Source organism: Lithobates pipiens, unplaced genomic scaffold (assembly GCF_037356315.1).
Source record: "Lithobates pipiens isolate NorthernLeopardFrog02 unplaced genomic scaffold, aLitPip1_a1.2 Scaffold_23, whole genome shotgun sequence".
Lineage (NCBI taxonomy): Eukaryota > Metazoa > Chordata > Amphibia > Anura > Ranidae > Lithobates > Lithobates pipiens.
In genome coordinates, this window is record NW_027507785.1 from 149,562,217 (window position 1) to 149,581,503 (window position 19,287).

Genomic DNA, 19,287 nt, shown 5'->3' on the forward strand with positions numbered 1-19,287 from the left:
TTTCCCTTGTTTCAGAATGGCAAATGAGACTCTGGGCTTTTTATTTTGCCAAATAAATCTCATTATAATTGCCTTTAAAACTTGAAAATAATAGTGTGGCAAGGCGAAAGGCAACATCTGGAACTTAGAAGTGATTTTTGGTAATAAAACCATCTTCGCTGTATTAATTCGCCCCATCCAAGAGAGATCTAAAGGATATTTTTTTTATTTCGTTTTTTATTTAGTCTAATAGCAGAATATAATTTTCTTTGTAGATTTTTTTTTCTCCGTGGTTGCCAACGTTACACCTAGATATTTTAATCCTTTCTTCCTCCAAGGGAATTTGAATTCCTTTTGCAGGCTTTGCTCTTCTTGCTTATTTAGATTTATGTTTAAAATTTCTGATTTGTTCAAGGTAGTTTTAAAATTTGATATTTCCCCATATTCTTTTAAAGTTTTCAATAAATTGGGCATTGTTAACCTAGGGCTGGATATGTAGAACAACAAATCGTCGGCAAACGCCGCAACTTTATGGTCCACCTCCCCAACCCTAATTCCTCCTATATTGGGATTGGACCTGATGGTTGCTAAAAGGGGATAGTACCCCATTGATCTTTATGGCCACGGTCGGTTGTTTATATAGGACTTTAATCCTCTGGATCGTTTTTGGACCCAATCCCATGGTATCCAGTGTTTTTATCATGAGTCCCCAGTCTACACTGTTGAACGCTTTTTGCAGCGTCAATCAACAGGAATAGACCTGGGGACCCACCATTTTTAATTTTTGGGAGGAGGAGCAAATACTGTATGAGATTCATATAAACAATAACTATTAAACCAAACAAATTTCTTTATATATTTTGATTTATTTTTTTCCTTTTGATATCCCGCAGAAATGTGATAAAAGTCGCCCTTTTACAATTCTGTCCCCCCTGAAGAAGACCGTAATTTTTAGAGGGTCGAAATGCATTGGGGTAGCAGGGTGCATTATTCTGTATGATCTAAAATTTATGGAAAAATTCTGAAGATTTTTGTAATCTCTTCATATGAACTTTGTATTCAATGTCATATGTATTTCTATTTACTTAGCTACTTCAATACATGTACACCAGAGCTTGAATTTTAAAATCATTGTGATTACAATGCTTTTTGGGTCAATAAAATAAATATTTTTTATCTAACATTGTCTCTCATTGCTGCTTAAAAACCCCAAGGGGAATCGATTGTATTTTTTGTATACAAATATATAATCTATTCTAGTATACGTCCCATGTACAGGGGAATAGAACGTATAATCTTGTGTTTTGGGGTACATAACTCTCCAAATATCTAAAAGCTGATATTGATGCATTTTCTGTTTAACCACTTGCTTACTGGGCACTTAAACCCCCCTCAGTCCCAGACCAATTTTCAGCTTTCAGTGCTCTCACATTTTGAATGACAATTACTCAGTCATGCAACACTGTAACCAAATGATTTTTTTGTCCTTTTCTTCATACCAATAGAGCTTTCTTTTGGTGGTATTTGATCACCTCTCGTTTTTTTATTTTCTGTGCTATAAATGAAAAAAGACCGAAAATTTTGAAAAAAAATGAATTTTTCTTCGTTTCTGTGACAAAATTTAGCAAATTAGCAATTTTTCTTCATAAATTTTGGCCACAATTTATACTACTACACATCTTTGGTAAAAATAACCCAAATTTTTGCATATTATATGATCTGTGTGAAATTTATAGAGTCTACAAGCTATGGTGCAAATCATAAAGATTTGCAAAAAAAGATCACATCTGATGTACTAAGGCCTATCTCCATTCTTGAGACCCTAACAAGCCAGGAGAGTACAAATGCCCCCCAAATGACCCCTTTTTGGAAAGTAGACATTCCAATGTATTTAGTAAGAGGCATGGTGAGTTATTTTAAGTTGTCATTTTTTCCCACAATTCTTTGCAAAATTACGATTTTTTTTTTTTTTTTCCCACAAAATTTTCATTGTAATAGCTTATTTCTCCCACACTGAATGTGCATACCACAAATAACACCCCAAAATACATTCTCCTACTCCTGAGTATAACGATACCACATGTGTGAGACATTTACACAGCCTGACCACATACAGAGGCCAAATTTTGAAGTAGCACCTTCAGGCATTCTAGGAGCATAAATTACACATTTCATTTCTCAACCACCTATTACAGTTTTGAAGGCCCTGGAACACCAGGGCAATGGAAACGTCCAGAAAATGACCCCATTTTGGAAAGCTAACACCCCAACGTATAATCTATGAGGCATAATGAGTCTTTTCAATGGTTCATTTTTTTTCCAGAAGTTTTTGGAAAATGTGGAAAAAAAATGAAAACACATTTTTTTTTTTTTTTACTTTTTACACAAAGTTGTCCGTTTATAAGATATTTCCAACGCATAGCATTTACATAGCAAAAATAACACCCCAAAATACATTCTACTTCTCCTCCTGAGTATGGCAATACCACATGTGTGAGACGTTTACACAGCCTGGCCACATACAGAGGCGCAACATGCAAGAAACACCGTCGGCGTTCCAGGGACATATAGCCTGCACATACCAAGAATTACACCCCCAAATACATTATGCTGAGCAAAGGGTAAAGAAAAGATTACCTGTGGTTTTAGAAGCGCAGTTGTCCACAGGAGGATATCACTGGTCCAGGCAGCAGGCAGGGACTTGGTCAGCAACAGCGAACACAGTTTTTTAGGCAGCAGGCAGGGATACTGTCCATATTACAGTCCAGGGTCAGTGCAGAGATGTCAGCAGTGCCAAAAATATTGGTCCTGGTAGTAGGCAGGTCCTTGTGGTGTGGTCAGTGCGGCATGATGGCAGTAAGTCCTACAGGCAGCAGACAGAAGTAGAGCCTCGTTCAGGACAGAATGGAGATAGGGGTAGAGGCTTCTCCCTCCCAAATCTCTTTGAAGCCTCCGAGTCTCCAGACCCTAATCTAGGAATAAGAAAACAAAGAAAATTGTTTTCTTCTTCCAGAAAAACTATACTGGAGCCCCTCACATATGTGAGACCCCGTGTTGAATCCCACTAGTCCAGTTGCAGAATACAAGATCAGTCCAAGAGGCAGGCAAATATCGTGGTCAAACAGTCCAAGGTCAGTTCCAGATCAGGCAGAGATATGTACAGAATCGTTAGACAGAAGCATGGTCGAATAACAGTCCAGGGTCAGTTCCAGGTCAGGCAGAGGTATGTACAGAATCGTTAGGCAGAAGCATGGTCGAATAACAGTCCAGGGTCAGTTCCAGATCAGGCAGCGGTATGTACAGAATCGGCAGGCATAAGAGTGGTCAAATAACAAGCCAGGGTCAGTTACAGAGCAGGCAGTGGCATAAGGGGTGTGAAGGTGTATGAAGGCAGGAACTGAGGATTATGTTTACCATACTTCACTAAAAATTTATTGAAGTATGGTAACGCCGAAAACAGTCGCCTATACAGAGGCCTGGTTGGGAAGGACATTGTGCACAATAATAAGATGCGTCTCTTCTGACTCCTGCTCTGGTACACACCTTACATCTTTTTTGGCATCTTTTGCCTGTTGGTTTGGGGGGATTTTATCGGGAAAGTGGCGCTCGGAGAGTCGACTAACAACGTCTGATCTGATATTTTCTGGTGGGCCGTTTGGGAAAATAAGGGCAGTGAAAACTTCCTCCTGGTAGCTAAAGAAACGTTTGGGGTTTTGGGTGGCGTTGCGGTAAATGACATAGGAATTATAAATGGCCAATTGAAAAAAATAAATTGCTACTTTTTTGTACCAATGGTATGTCCGTCTTGTGACAAGATATGGTTCCATCATTTGGTCGTTGAAGTCGACTCCTCCCATGAACAAATTATATTCGGAAATGCATTTGGGTTTCTTTACGGGGCCATTCCTTCTGGGGATTTCCACGAAGGTATCTTTGTGGATAGAAGATAACATGTATACATCCCTTCTGTCACTCCACTTCACTGCCAGAACCTCCTTGTTTCTCAGACTTGCGGTTTCTCCTTTCCGCAGCTTCTTGTTCATCAGACTTTGAGGAAAGCCCTTCCGATTCTTTTTTACAGTGCCACATGCTGGCGTCTTCTTCCGGTGAAGGTTGTGGAACAGGGGCAGAGATGTGTAGAAGTTATCTACATAGAGGTGGTAGCCTTTATCCAGTAGGGGGTATATGAGGTCCCAAACTATTTTTCCGCTGGATCCCAAGTAGTCCGGACAATTAGGGGGCTGTAGCTGGGTGTCCTTCCCTTCGTACACCTTGAATGAATATGTGTACCCTGTGGCTCGGTCGCATAATTTGTAGACCTTCACCCCATAGCGGGCCCTTTTGCTGGGCATAAATTGCTTCATTCTAAGCCTGCCACTAAATTTAATAAGGGACTCATCCACACATATGTGTTGGTCCGGGGTAAACAATTTGGGGAATATTTCTGAAAAATAATTTAGTATTGGTCTAATTTTGTAAAGCCGGTCATAATTTGGATCATTTCGTGGAAGGCACTGGGAATTGCCACTGAAATGTAAGAACCTCAGGATCATCTGATACCTGGTTCTGGGCATTACCGCGGAGAAGAGCGGTGAGTGGTGGAGGGGGTGGGTTGACCAGTAGTTACGTAATTGATTTTTTTTGTTGAGTCCCATATTAAATGTGAGGCCTAAAAAAACCTTGAACTCCTCCACCGTTAGGTCTCTCCATTCGTAGGGACGGGCATAATAAGAGGTCGGATTTTGAAAAATAAATTGTTGTGCATACAGGTTGCACTGGGCCACAATTGACGCCAACATGTCCTCCACCCCACTGGTACTTGGCCTTTCTTGCTGGGGCACTGCGGTGCTGGTGGACGGCACTGCGGTGCTGGTGGACGGCACTGCGGTGCTGGTGGACGGTACTGCCTCACTAGAACGCCTTCGCTTGATGGGCCGGATATCTTCCTCCTCGGATTCAGTCAGTGTTTCACTGCTGAGGACTGGCTCATAATTTACGTCGGCTTCAGAATCCGAAAAGGAATCTGAAGAGGAGAGCTCCCCGTTGCTCTCGTCGGCCGTGGAAATAATTTGGTACGCCTCCTCAGCGGAAAAGACATGTTTAGCCATGGTAGCACTGATGGGCGCTTTTGAGGTGGCACAGATGGGCGCTTTTGAGGTGGCACAGATGGGCGCTTTTGAGGTGGCACAGATGGGCACTGATTTATTGCACAGATGTGCAGATTTATTGCACGGATGTGCACTGCTGAGGTGGCAGATGGGCACTGCTGAGGTGGCAGATGGGCACTGCTGAGGCGGCGCAGATGGGCACTGCTGAGGCGGTGCAGATGGGCACTGCTGAGGCGGCACAGATGGGCACTGCTGAGGCGGCACAGATGGGCACTGCTGAGGCGGCACAGATGGGCACTGATTGCACGGATGTGCACTGCTGAGGCGGCAGATGGGCACTGCTGAGGCGGCACAGATGGGCACTGCTGAGGCGGCACAGATGGGCACTGCTGAGGCGGCACAGATGGGCACTGCTGAGGCGGCACAGATGGGCACTGCTGAGGCGGCACAGATGGGCACTGCTGAGGCGGCACAGATGGGCACCGATGGGCACTGGCGGTGCACAGGTGGGGTAGATCTGGGCACTGGCAGGGTTTATATTGGTACAAAACTGTCACTCACGCTATCTCTCTCCTCACACGCTATCGCTGTGTGAGGAGACAGATTCGGCAATGGGTGATGATCTCATTTGTTTACATTTGAGATCATCACCCATTGGAGGCGGTGATCGCGCTGTAAACGGCCGCTGTGATTGGCCATTTACAGCGATCTGTGATTGGCTGTGTCCAGGGGACACGGCCAACACAGATTTTCCCCGATGCGCGCTCCCGGGAGCGCGCGGGGAGCTCTTAAAGGGGACGACGTCAATAGACTTAGTCCCGGAAATTGAGATCCGCGCTGTAGCCGTCATTTGACTATAGCGCGGATCTCAAGTGGTTAATTATATCCAGAGCTAGGCTTCTAGTCCCCCGCACAGGGGGACATACTATCTACTCTCGGATCCATGCAAAAATGTAAGTCTCCAGCCAGGATGACACTACCTCTTTTAAACTCCATGAGTTTCCCCATAATTCCCCTCAGATAATTTGTTGGGTTCTTATTAGAGACGTATATATCTGCTAGTGTACATTCCATTTCCCCTAACCTCCCCCTCAAAAAGAGGTATCTACCTTCAGGATCCGTCTCCCTTTCCTCCAATTTAAACCGTATCCCTGCTGTAAATCCAATCGCCACCCCTTTAGCTTTCTTGGTAGTTGAATCCGCATAGTACGATAACGGAAAATCCCTAGAGAGTCATTTAATATTTGTATCCTGCAGGAGATGTGTCTCCTGTAGAAATACTACTTCAGCTACATATCGCTTTAGCTCTCTAAGGATTTTATGTCGCTTGGCTGGTATATTCAGTCCACGGACGTTGTATGTCAGAAACGTAATTGTTGTTCGCTACTATTACCTATTACAGTTGACTGAGAGGTATCCCTTCCCTCTTTACCCTCAATCCCCCCCCCCCTCCAAGCCACCTCTGGCCTCTAAACCATCGGTGGTTCCGAACTTCATTTCCACTGCTGGTTTTCCTTCTCGGAGGTGCAGCTCTAACCTCATTCCCCATTCCCCGCGCCCCCCCTTAAAAGGGGGCGGAGCGCGGACCGGACACTCACATAAGACCCTCAAGATCAGCTATCTCAACCCTATTACCCCTTCCCTCTCCAAACACCTTCCCCTAGCAAATGTGCACATATCTTGCCTATAATACGGTTTCTCTCCAGAGCGAGAAAGGAGAGGAAAAATCCTTAGTGTACATTTTCCTACTTTTAGACTCTCCCTATCTAGCCATTCTGGTATCTCTGACTTGTAAGTCCAGTTTGTCACAAAATTCCTGTAATTCTTCTGGGAACCTTAATCTTGCAGATCTACCATCTTTGTACCCTATTAGGCATGCTGGGAAACCCCAGTTGTATTTAATATTTGCTGTTCTCATTTGCTCTAAAAGGGGTTTAAGAAATTGTCTCCTTGCTAGTGTTTCAGGCGCTAAGTCCATAAAAATTTGTTACTCCAAATTCCTGCCTTTTCTTCGTAGCTCTGAAACCTAGCAATAATGTCTCTGGGTCGGTCTGCAGCTATATTTTGAGGTTTTCTAACCCAATGGATTCTGTCAATTTTCAAGAATTCCTGTCCCTTTATTCCGAAATGGTTTGAGAATAGAGTTTGTGATTTTCCCCAAATCTTTGCCATTTTCCTCAGGTAGGCCTCGTATTTTCAAATTCTGCCTCCTACTTTGATTTTCTTGGTCCTCTAATTTATAGAGGATTCTCCTCTGATTTATCTTGGTTAATCTAACTTGTTCTCGTAATTTAGAGAGTTCCTGTGCTTGATTGTCAGTTTTCTCCTCCATCTCTTCTACTCGAGTCAGCAAATGTCCCAGGTCTGTTCGTAATGCCGTGATTTCCCCCTTGATTGAATTTTCCAGTCTAATTAACATCTCTGACATTTCTGTCTGTTATGGTTTGCCCTTTTATATTCTGTTCTTCCATCTTACTGACCTCTGCTTTGCTTTCTGTGCAGGTATCCTCTCTGGAGAGGTTGGAACAATCGCCTTTATTCTTAATAAGTTCTTTCTTCTTTCCTTGTTTACCTGACTGTTGTTTTTCCAGTCCTGGACTTTTAGGGCTTAGCCCTTTTATCATGTATTGTTTGATCGTACTTGTACTTGCAGTTTCTTTAGGGGTTTTGGGTGCACTTCCCTTCATGGTTTTTCCTCTCATGCTGCTTTTTTTTTTTCTAGTTCTGCGTCTCCCCAGTTTAATATCTCCTATTCCTTATTGGTATCCAACCACCAAGGATCTTACTCCTGCGCCTCTATAGCAGCGTACCTGGATTCAGGAGAATTCCCGGTCTACCCGAAAACTACAGGAACACCGCTATTGGCTTAGGATTAATCCAATTGTGTACTGGGAGAGAGACGTAAGAAGAACCGAAGGATAAGGCAACCTCCCCCCTCTTGCCACTTTCAACTAGGAGATATCCCTTTTTACTATTTACTGGGATCCCTAGCCCCTAATCTACTTTAGATTTTCTCTTTTTTTTTTCTTCCTCTCTCCTCCCTACCACCCTTCTTAGGTTTAAATGATATCCCAGAAACCAGAGATAAACTAAACCAGTGAACAAGTGGGAGGAATACGAGAACGGGAGAGAAGGGAAAGGTGAGGCCTTATCTCCTGCGAGAAAATTGTGCATACGTTGGTACAAAATGATGCTCATCTAATCCCATCCAAAGTCAACACCCCCTACTTAAAACCTCTTGTAATAAGTCATCCCTCTTACACCCTACATCCACTCGCAGGTTTTCTCCCTCTTTCCCTTTCCTCTCCCCCCCTCCGTCCTCCCGCTCCCAAACCATGACAGCTCGAGTCCCAACTTCTATGACATTATATAACAAGGGAGAAGGAAAAAAAAGTCACTCTAAAGTTTGTTCGGGATACTGTTTATATCTTCCCAGTGATTTCTCTTTTCACTGTGCCAGGCATATAATGCGTCCTGAATCCTGGGGAAAAAAAAAAGAGAGAGAGTCGTTCTAATGTTCATGCAAAGTACTAATTCTGTTTTCCTGCCGACTTATCTTTTCACTGTACCGTTCATATATTGAGGGAAAAAAAATTAAAAATAAACACAATAATATATTTAAGTGAAAACGATATTCCTTCTTCCTTGTCTCTCCTTCTCTTCTTCTATGCAAATGTATGCAGGTATGCACAATAAAAAAAAAGTGGGTTAACCCCTTAGGAATAGGAATTGGGCTATTTAATAATATTCCATTCCGTAGCCCATGTAAATTTACTAAATAACGTGTGGATATGTCACTTCACATCTCCAGCACTAGGTACACACTGTACTGTACTCTGTTTTCAATCACAGCATTTTCTAACAAAGTCAACAGCCCAGCAGTAAGTTTTTATCATGGGCAGAAACTCTAAATGCCCTATTGTTTTGCAGTTGTATATGCTCTTCCACTAGCGTGTACAGCTTCCTCTTTTTCCTTTTGAACTGTCATATAGTGACTTTTGAACCTTTACTTTTATAAAAAGTCAATGTAAAATCAATATAGGTATACATCAGTATAAATCCTCATCAGGCAGAGTGCTTTTCACCTTTTGATTACTAAATGTGGTAATACCTTCTTCCTGTGTCCTTCTGTCCACAGCCGACTTCAGTTGTTCACAAGCCACTTACCCCTGATCCCAGGGTTTCCATGGGGAACCTGAGGGATATCCTCTATGCTCCTTACCGATCAAGCCACTTCTGAGCAACTTGTTACAGGAGACTCTGAGGCTCTAAGGATCGTTTCCTTCCCAGGTCCAGCTGTAAGATGCATCAAGGGAATGAGTGGGGGAGGGCGGCCACTCGCTATCGTTCCCCCATCATCTCATCAATCTTGCTCGCAGCACTTATCCTCTCCTCTAGCGATGGGTTGTGCAGCGGCTCTCTGCGGGATTCATCCACGGGAGCACCGCTCTCAGCGTCTCTCACTCAGCGGGCCTCCCCTCGCTTCTCTCCAAGCGTCTTTGTGTGCCTCCCATGAGACGCAGTACGTCCTCACGTCCCGCCCATCCTCCGTGGATTAACATGTTAATTAACCCAGCACTTAATGCAGCCTAGGTGACCAGACAGTCCGTCTCCGCAGGTCAATGTGATTAGCTGTTTCAAGGATTATGTAATGTTCAGAATTAACAACCACAAAAACAGTCTCTCAAAAATGCAACAAAAAAAAAGATTAATATAGCAATACCAAAAAAAGCAGGGTGAATATGGAAAGAAAAAGGTCCTTGCATCCAGTGTCCGACAGGGACAAGTCCACGCCCCACACTATATAAGGCTGCTTACATAGCGGCCACGTGTAGTGTTGGTGGCATGGACGGAGAGATAGCTTGAGTTAGATTAATCAGGCAGGTTATTTAGTAAGTGGCAGTGTATTTGATATATATATATATAATGTCAGTCAAGTGTGTGTGTGTGTGTGTGTGTATCTATCTATATCTCAAAGGGTTAGTAAAAAATATAAACGCAGGGCAAATGCTGAGAATAAAATTACTATTAGTATTAGTCCAATCATGAAAAACCTCAATAATGTCCCATCCACATTAAAATCGTAATTGGATGTATAGTGAAGTGATATACAGTTCATATGAAGAGTTGGTAAAGACTGGCAAACTCAGGGTTAATACCGAAGGGTGCACCTGTCACCAGATATGCAATTCACCACGTGCTTGCACACTCCGCCTGGGGGGCAAACTCACCAGAAAAAACTGGGTAAGGAGGCACTCAATCAAAACTTGCAGACCATTAGCTGTGTCTTATTTCCTCATCCTCATCATAGATTACAAGGTGTGCAGGGGAAAAGACTTTTCTCATCAAGTAGATATCCAATATACATCAGAGAAATCTTCCCATTACCTCTTCACCATATTTTACCAGGAATGCGGGGGTTAACATATAAAGCAAAACAGATTTGCATATAGAGTAATACCTTTTAGTCAAACAAACTTCCCCATACAAATAAAATCATCCCTTAGGTAAAAGCTGCGTACATCACATAAAAAGTAATCCGCATCAATGAATGAACACATGCAGAGGGCACTCTCGCTATACTCAGCTGTTTCCAGAAGCCCTTTCGTCCTACAGGAAGTATCTCTCACTGCTGGTTGGAGCTTGGGGGCTATGGAGTGCAGAGTGTCACCGCTGTAGTATCGTGTAAGCAGCGCTCTGACCGGTTTCGTCACACAGACTTCAACTAAGAGCACAGCTACACGATTCATAGACAAATGTATATATTATATATATATATATATATATATATCACCTCCACTCCCGCTGTCAACCAATCAGAGAGGCCTAGCAACAGATGACATGATCCGTCCCTGCATCTACCATTGGCCAGAAGCTACAAGGATAGTGGGGCATTTTCAAATGATATCCAGCACACATCTCCAACTAAGATGCATTAATCTACTAATCAGGCAGGCCTTATCACTGCATCCGGAGCGTGTATATACTCAGAAACATATTGGGACATATGACACAAAAAGAGCACATTGTATTTATACAGCACGGCCGACTCAGGACCATACAGATTGATCTGGTGGCGGCAAGGCTACAGAAATAATGGAAGCGTCACAATAGAAAAACTTCTCAGCAATAGTACAAAGTAATAGAAGAATTTTTCATTATGAATGCAATGGCTCAGCAAACAGTATATACTGTATCCTGACACCCATAATGTATACTTATATTAAAAAGAAAGGGTGAAGATGTCACCTATTATTCACTTAACAAGGGGCTAAAGTGAGATGTAAAAATAAAGGTGAAATTGGCACTAATACGCCATCTAATCATATCTGTAAAATGTAGACCGTAATCGGTCCAACAGATACACCTTCCATCATGTCATTAAATGTCTAAAACTCAATTTTCCAAACACTTTAAAAGTATAATATAAAGAATATAACTAAATTCTTCTATAAACAATGAATTCATATAATCAGATAATACATACATCACTGAGTCAATCAATACATGAATACATAAATACCCCAAAGATATCACAGAACAAGAGAAGTTAACTAAGCATTACCATGCTGTTGAGTTGAGAACAGGCTAAAAATATAAATAAAAATAAAAATCTGTATAAAGAAAAAAAAGTATAAATGAATAAAAATCAAATTGAAAACAAAATGAAACTAAAAGTCCACTGAGCAGTGGCCAGAACACAAGCACATGAACACATAGAATAATACATAAAAAAATGTATTATAAATTAGGAGTTGTTATGGAAATAAATTACTGTCTAAGACCATCCTCGAGGCAAGATAACATTTAGGGTCCGTTCACACAGGGGCAACACGACTTGTAGGCGACTTGAGTGAGGCAACTTGGACACGACTTGAGTTTAGATCACAGCGCGACTTGGGACGGCTTCAACACGACTTGTGATGACTTCAACGCGACTTGGGGCGACTTACAAGTCGCCTCCAGCAAAGGGATACTGTACAAGTGGCCAATTAGAGCTTATCTGCTCTTGTGACATAATTCTTGTTCCTGTTCTCTTCCTTGTTCCCTGTTTCCTGGTGCTGTGTCAAAAATGCTCTTGTTGCGTTATTTAATGTCAGCTGTCATAACTGCTGGGTTGGCAGTGTTGATGGAAGAGGAAGAGGAAGAAAGGAAGCAAAGGATAAGGATGAGAAGAAGACGTCGCTACTGGATCCATCCACTCATTGTCAATAGACCTAACAGAGGGCAGTTCTGGGCTATGTATGAGAACTTGCGTGGTTTTGAGGACAAGTTTTTAAACTATACACGGATGTCCATCGCAAGGCAAGTACATATGCTGCATGTCATTGTCCACTTGCCACGTCACCTGCCACAAGTTGTGCATTGTCCACTTGCCACGTCACCTGGCACAAGTTGTGCATTGTCCACTTGCCACGTGTCTCGCCACATGATCCACGTGACGTGCCACGTGACGTGCCACGTGAGCCACATGACGTGCCAGGTGAGCCACGTGACCCGCCACATGAGCCACGTGACGTGCCATGTGACCCGCCACATGTGCCACGTGAGCCACGTCATGTGCTACGTGACCCGCCACGTGATGTGCCACGTGATGTGCCATGTGATGTGCCACGTGACCCGCCACATGAGCCACGAGACGTGCCATGTGACCCGCAACATGTGCCACATCATGTGCCACGTGACGTGCCACGTGTGCCACGTGACCCGCCACGTGTGCCACGTGACGTGCCACGTGTGCCACGTGACCCACCCCGTGTGCCACGTGACCCGCCACGTGACGTGCCACGTGACCCGCCACGTGTGCCACGTGACGTGCCACATGTGCCACGTGACCCACCACGTGTGCCACGAGTGCCATGGGGTGTGACACGTGTGCCACGTGATGTGCCACGTGACCCGCCACTTGTGCCACGTGACCCGCCACATGTGCCACGTGACCCGCCACATGTGCCACGTGACCCGCCACATGTGCCACGTGACCCGCCACATGTGCCACGTGACCCGCCACATGTGCCACGTGACCCGCCACATGAGCCACGAGACGTGCCATGTGACCCGCTACATGTGCCACGTGAGCCACGTGACCCGCCACATGAGCCACGAGACGTGCCATGTGACCCGCCACATGTGCCACGTGACCCACCCCATGAGCCGCCATGTGAGCCATGTAATGTGCCGCGTGAGCCACGTGACCGGACACAAGTTGTGAGATTCCAAGCACCAAGTGACCCCAAAATATGGACAATATGGCAAGTACTTTTATGTAGCAGAGAATGACATTTTGCGACCCTACTTTGGGGCCATGTATCTCGGGGCCAAGTATAGCTAGAAACTTCAACTTTCTGCAAACACAGTAGATCTAGCACTAAAATATATCCAAATTTGGGATCTATAACTACAAGGGACCCCGAGATATGTGTCTCCAAATGTCAAGCACTTTTCGGCATCAAAGTTGAGTATTGTCCACTTGCCACGTCACCTTCCCCCAGCAGAAACCCTGGTGTGTGTGAGGCCGCATATTTGCATATGGTCGGCTAAGCGGCAATGTGTGTGTGTGTGTGTAGCTACCATTGGTTTATATTTGTGATTTTCAATATTGTAAATGACATTTTTTGGGGTTTTGTATTGCAGTTTTGATGAATTGCTCGGTCTGGTTGACATCCATCTTCAGCGACAGAATACATCATACAGGAGGAGTATCTCAAGCACTGAAAGACTTATTATTACACTAAGGTAAAGTATTTTATATGCACATTAGTAGCATATTTTCCACATTAATAAAGTCCAAACTGTGCTCATTTGTCCACTCTTCTCCTACGGGTCAAATGAGTGCAACTGTCTTGACTGATGGCAGTCCCAGCCTCTCAGCAAGACACTCTCCACCCCTTCACAGCTCAGCGCTCTAATTGAGCGTCGAGGAGCAGAGCAGGAGAGCTGATGACTGACAGTCAGCAGCTCTCGGCTCATGGAATGTAGAGAAACGAGCCATAGACAGACCGATGTTGCATCGCTGCAATGTTGCATCCACCTATGTTAATTTTATTTTTGGTAAAACATATTGTGTAATACCGATTTCCAAATTTAGCACACCAACAAAACAAACATTTTGAAAGCTCAAATTTTTTGGAATATTAATAACACTATCTTTCCAAATATATTTTTAGATTTAGAAAACGGTAGGTTCTAAACATTTTAATCACCCAAAAATTTTTTAATTCTTCAAACAGGAAAAACAAGACAAATGTAGACAAGTTGAAAAAAAAATATAACAAACTTTCAACAATTAAAACAATCAAATCATAACTGGTGGTAGGTCAGATTGGAGCTGGTGGAAGGCCTTGGGGATGGTGTGGATGGCATCATAAAGGAATTGCCTGGTGCACCAAGGGTACAAGGAATCAGGGATGGTGACGGATAGGGGATCGGGGCATTTGTCGAATTGACAGCATTGCCATATTCATCCGTGTATGGACGGAAGTGAGGGGGGTAGTAGGGGTGGGTACGGGGTGGTGGAGGGTTGGGAACATCATAATAAGGGCCTGATGGGCATGGTGGGTTTTCCAAAAATACTCTTTGGCTGCTGGCATTTTGACTTGTTATGTTCGCCTCTAAGATGTCCATGATCTCTTTCTTCACCACATGTTTCCGGTCCTCTGCTACTCTTTTTAGCATTGAGGCCACCATCACTCCAAAAGCTCTGTCCTCATTTTCAAGGGCATCTAATTTTCTATGTAATTTTTCCATCAGGGTGGCGAAACGCTCCATTGTTTGGGCTCCCCTTCCCCCTACAGGCCGGCTGGATCTTGGCAAGGGAGGCCTTTGGGTTGGTGGTTGCTCCACCTGGGGCTGCTCCACATCTGGCAGGTCAATTTGGGACACCTGGATGTCTTGCAGCTCAAGCTGGGGAGAAGGCGTTACTTGCATCTCAAACTGGGGAGAAGGCGCTAAAATATTATCTTCTTCAGCTGCCTCAAGTGGCTGATGTGCTGCCGTACACAGAGTTGCTCCTGATGCAGATGTTGTCTCTCCACATGCCCGCTGTCCATCACCCCAACTTGACTGTGTTCTGCATAAAACATATAATACAAATTTTAGCACAATTTCTATATAGAAGGTTATAGTATATCACTTGTGAAATATGAAAGATGTTATCTTACTCTCTTGGTTCCATGAAAGGCAACAGGAACTGCAGCTCCTCTGCATGTACATATGGTACAAAACACCTACTTCCAGAGCCACTTCTGCCCTCATGCAGTCTACGGAGGTGGCGTTTGAAACAGTCCCTCAAACCCTTCCACCTGGTTTGTAAAATGGACACTGCAAAATATAAACAGAAACATAATCATTTATGTATTTTTTCTTTTAGATACCTGGCAACCGGTCACTCTATAGTAAGCCTTCATTTCGAGTTCATGGTGGGCAAGTCAACAATAAGCTATATTATCCGTGAAACCTGCCAAATTTTATGGGACGTTCTGAACAACATAGTTATAAAGAGACCTACACAGGAGAATTGGCGGGATATTGCTAATCTATATTGGAGTCGGTGCAATTTCCCCAATTGTATTGGAGCTATTGATGGGAAGCACGTGCGTGTCATTAAGCCTATTGGAAGCCGAAGTATGTTCTTTAATTATAAAAAATATTGCTCCTTTGTACTCGTTGCCGTGGCGGATTCAAATTACTGTTTCACCTACATAGATATAGGATCCTATGGAAGTACCTGCGATGCTCGTATTTTTGCGAATTCCTCCTTCGGTCAAAGGCTACGAGAAAATCAACTCGATCTTCCTGTAAACTGTCCACTTCCAGGCACAACTGAACCCTCGCTACCCTATGTGTTTGTTGCGGATGAGGCTTTTGCCTTGGGAGAACACATTATGAGGCCATATTCCAATAGGAACCTGACTACTGAGAAGAAGATTTTCAATTATCGTTTAACAAGGGCAAGAAGGGTGGTTGAGTGCAGTTTTGGCATTCTTGCCAATAAATGGCGTTTTTTACATACACCAATAGCCTTGCACATAGAAAATGCAATTACTGCTGTTAAAGCAGCATGTGTGTTGCACAATTATATTCGATTACGTGATGGTTATTGTTTTGAGGATTCACTCATGCACAACCTGGAAAGTGCACACCTCACTGCTACGAGGGGATCCAGTGACGGTGCCATTGTGCGCAATCAATTTACTTCATACTTTGTTTCACCGGCTGGCGAAATAGAATGGCAAATGGCGTGGCACTCGTGGCGGGTCACGTGGCACTCGTGGCGGGTCACGTGGCACTCGTGGCGGGTCACGTGGCACACGTGGCGGGTCACGTGGCACATCACGTGGCACTCATGGCGGGTCACGTGGCACACGTGGCACTTGTGGGTCAAGTGGCACTCGTGGCGGGTCACGTGGCACTCGTGGCGGGTCACGTGGCACACGTGGCGGGACACGTGGCACACGTGGCGGGTCACGTGGCACTCGTGTTGGGTCACATGGCGGGTCACGTGGCACACGTGGCACGTCATGTGGCACATGTGGCAATCCTGGCAGGTGTTGTGGCAAGTGGCCAATACACAACTTGTGGCTGGAGTCGTGGCAAGTGGACAATACGCAACTTGTGGCAGGAGTCGTGGCAAGTGGACAATACGCAACTTGTGGCAGGAGTCGTGGCAAGTGGACAATACGCAACTTGTGGCAGGAGTCGTGGCAAGTGGACAATACACAACTTCTGGCAGGTACCTATTCTGCACGGATAAATATGGAAATACAAACATCATGACAAGTCAAAGATAACAGAGAGAAATATAAAAATGTTTAACTTACATTTGTCACTGCGGTCGGTCTCTGACAATAGATCCCAATCTGGGAAGAATAGCCGACAGATTTCCAGCCAGGCATGGTCCCTCTTTAGATGATCCTTGTAACTCGGATCTTGCTTGTCATATAGGCATTTTCTAGCCCTAATATACCTTATCAAGGCCTCATTATCTACCACCTCCCGGGTATTACTATCCCTGGCTCTGACATTTAAAAAAAAGTTAGTAACAGAACAGGGAAATCACAGAGCACACGTCAAAAATGGAAGGTATTCTGTGTGGAGCAGGAAGGGGCTGGCTGTGTTTGAGAAGAAGGGGGCTGGCTGTATGTAAATTTACTTTCTTTTTCCTTCAGTTTCCTGTTAAGTCGCCTCAGTATGAACTGTGATCCGACTTGGAGGCAACTTGCATTGAATTCAATGGATGCAAGTCGCCTAGAAGTCGGATAGAAGTAGTACAGGAACCTTTTCTGAAGTCGGAACGACTTCAGTAGTGTCCATTAAGACGGCTGTCATTGACTTACATTGAGTTCTACATGTTGTCCGACCTGAGGCGACTTGGGGCGACTTGAAGTCGGATCCCAAGTTGCCCCTGTGTGAATGGACCCTTATTGCATATGCAAGATAAATGAGTTGCATTACATGTTCAGATCCATCATTTCTGGTTTAATATTGCAGGGTCCTTCTTTTATATGCCTCGGACACCGCCCTTACTTGTTACAGAAGTGTTCAGTCATATGTATTTTCTACTTTATTCTGAACAATGCAGGAAAGGTGGAAATGTCCGTTACAGATTTTCACATTCACAATTGTTATATAGGATACTGATTAGAAACTCCCTAGGCCTTTTGCAAACATCATGAGTTTCCAAATTAAGCAAGTCTAAGCATTTTGTTATAACTAAGCTATATCAAATAAAACTATATTAATATCAAATAACGGTGTTCCTAGATGACATAAAAAGTATAATTTCTCTGACTTCTCCCTCCTTTTTATACTTGTAATGTCAATAATTCAAATATCCAAGTTCTTTGGTGTACCAGGTATTATCATTTAGACAGATGAGTCTTTTGAAAGGACTGTAAATTCATCTTCATCAGGTTCCGGTATAGTTCACTGTTCTGAAAAAGCATAGTCTTAGTTAAAGATGTCAATCAGTCTTTGAAGAATTCCTCTAATACAGAGAATGCAGCAACATCCATACAGCGTAAGAACTGCGGCTGCCATGACAATAGAGATGTGCAAACTTTTTGCGAGATCACCCCACTTACCAAACCTTTTTCCGAAAAGGTATTGTTAGGGGTTCTCTACACCAGAGTTCTCAGCTAATTCTTCGGATAGCATTTGTAGGCCTTGTAAGGCCTTAGTGATACTTCCATCAGGTGCCGTATTGCTTGGAATAAAAGTGCAGCAGAAGGTGCCGAACATTTTGCATACCCCGCCCCTTTCTGCCAGCAACATAACCAATGCTGTATGGTTCTGCCACGCTGTCAAAGAGGTGGGGTCCAATTGTGCTGCTATACCTTTGATAGCATCTCTGGTGTAATTCACAAACCTCTGTTGGTTGTAGTAGATGTAGTTTATCCAGTCAACATTGGGCTGTACCCATAGGAAGAGTGAGGTGAATTCTGCTGTTACTTGATTCTGCGCTTTAAATTCATCTGGAACTCCTCGTGAAACACGGTTGTCAAATTATCCTGGACACTTAAGTCACTTAAAATAGTGTTTACCTGGTAGTCTCATCAATTTGTTAGTCATAGGAACAATATAAAAGGGAAGCAACAAGCAGGTAAGGGCAGAACTACCCTCCCATCTAGGTGGCAGTCTGGGCCTTAGTTTCTTGTCCCCACACAGCCACCAAACATCAGCCAGTTACTGTTTCTGTTCCTGAAACCATTTTAGTTGGTACTTAATGTCTGTAGTTGATGTTGTAGTTACACAGTATTCAGGAGATAGAGTGCCAACCTTTGTACCATCCTTATCTTTGTTAGAGAAACAAGTAAAATTTTCTGGTAGTGCTTGTACTGAAGGGGGTACACTTTGCATTTTAGTCTTATGGTAGCTCTTTTTCTCATTTACACATTCTAACCCAGTAATATTTTTTGAAAACAGTCTTATTATACAAGTCAAGTCTATTTCCTCTTCAGGGAGAGGAAAGGTGGTTAGTTGTGGTCTTGGGTTTGTACAAAAAAATACAATCACTTAACCCCTTTGCTTGAGTTGTGTATCTGACCCATTCTATCCATTCATATTTGTCTCCAAATCCTGTTTCTGTATTTAATTGTTCCTTGTAGGTAAAAACAAGGAAAGACTAATTTGAAACAGAGTTGGCTCTGGGGCTGGGGTGTTCTGACCAGGGGTAAATAGTGATTCTCCCTAGTAGGTCAGA

The 19,287-nt window shown here is 43.7% G+C and overlaps 1 protein-coding gene across 1 annotated transcript in view; it reads left to right on the forward strand.

Annotated features, from left to right (window-relative positions):
* Window positions 1–19,287, forward strand: part of CHADL (chondroadherin like) — a 676,966-nt gene that overhangs the window by 389,935 nt on the left and 267,744 nt on the right. Inside the window, exon 6 of the mRNA XM_077452489.1 lies at window positions 13,722–13,823. Coding sequence (XP_077308615.1) covers window positions 13,722–13,823 — 102 coding nt within the window. The remainder of the gene's footprint in view (window positions 1–13,721; window positions 13,824–19,287) is intronic.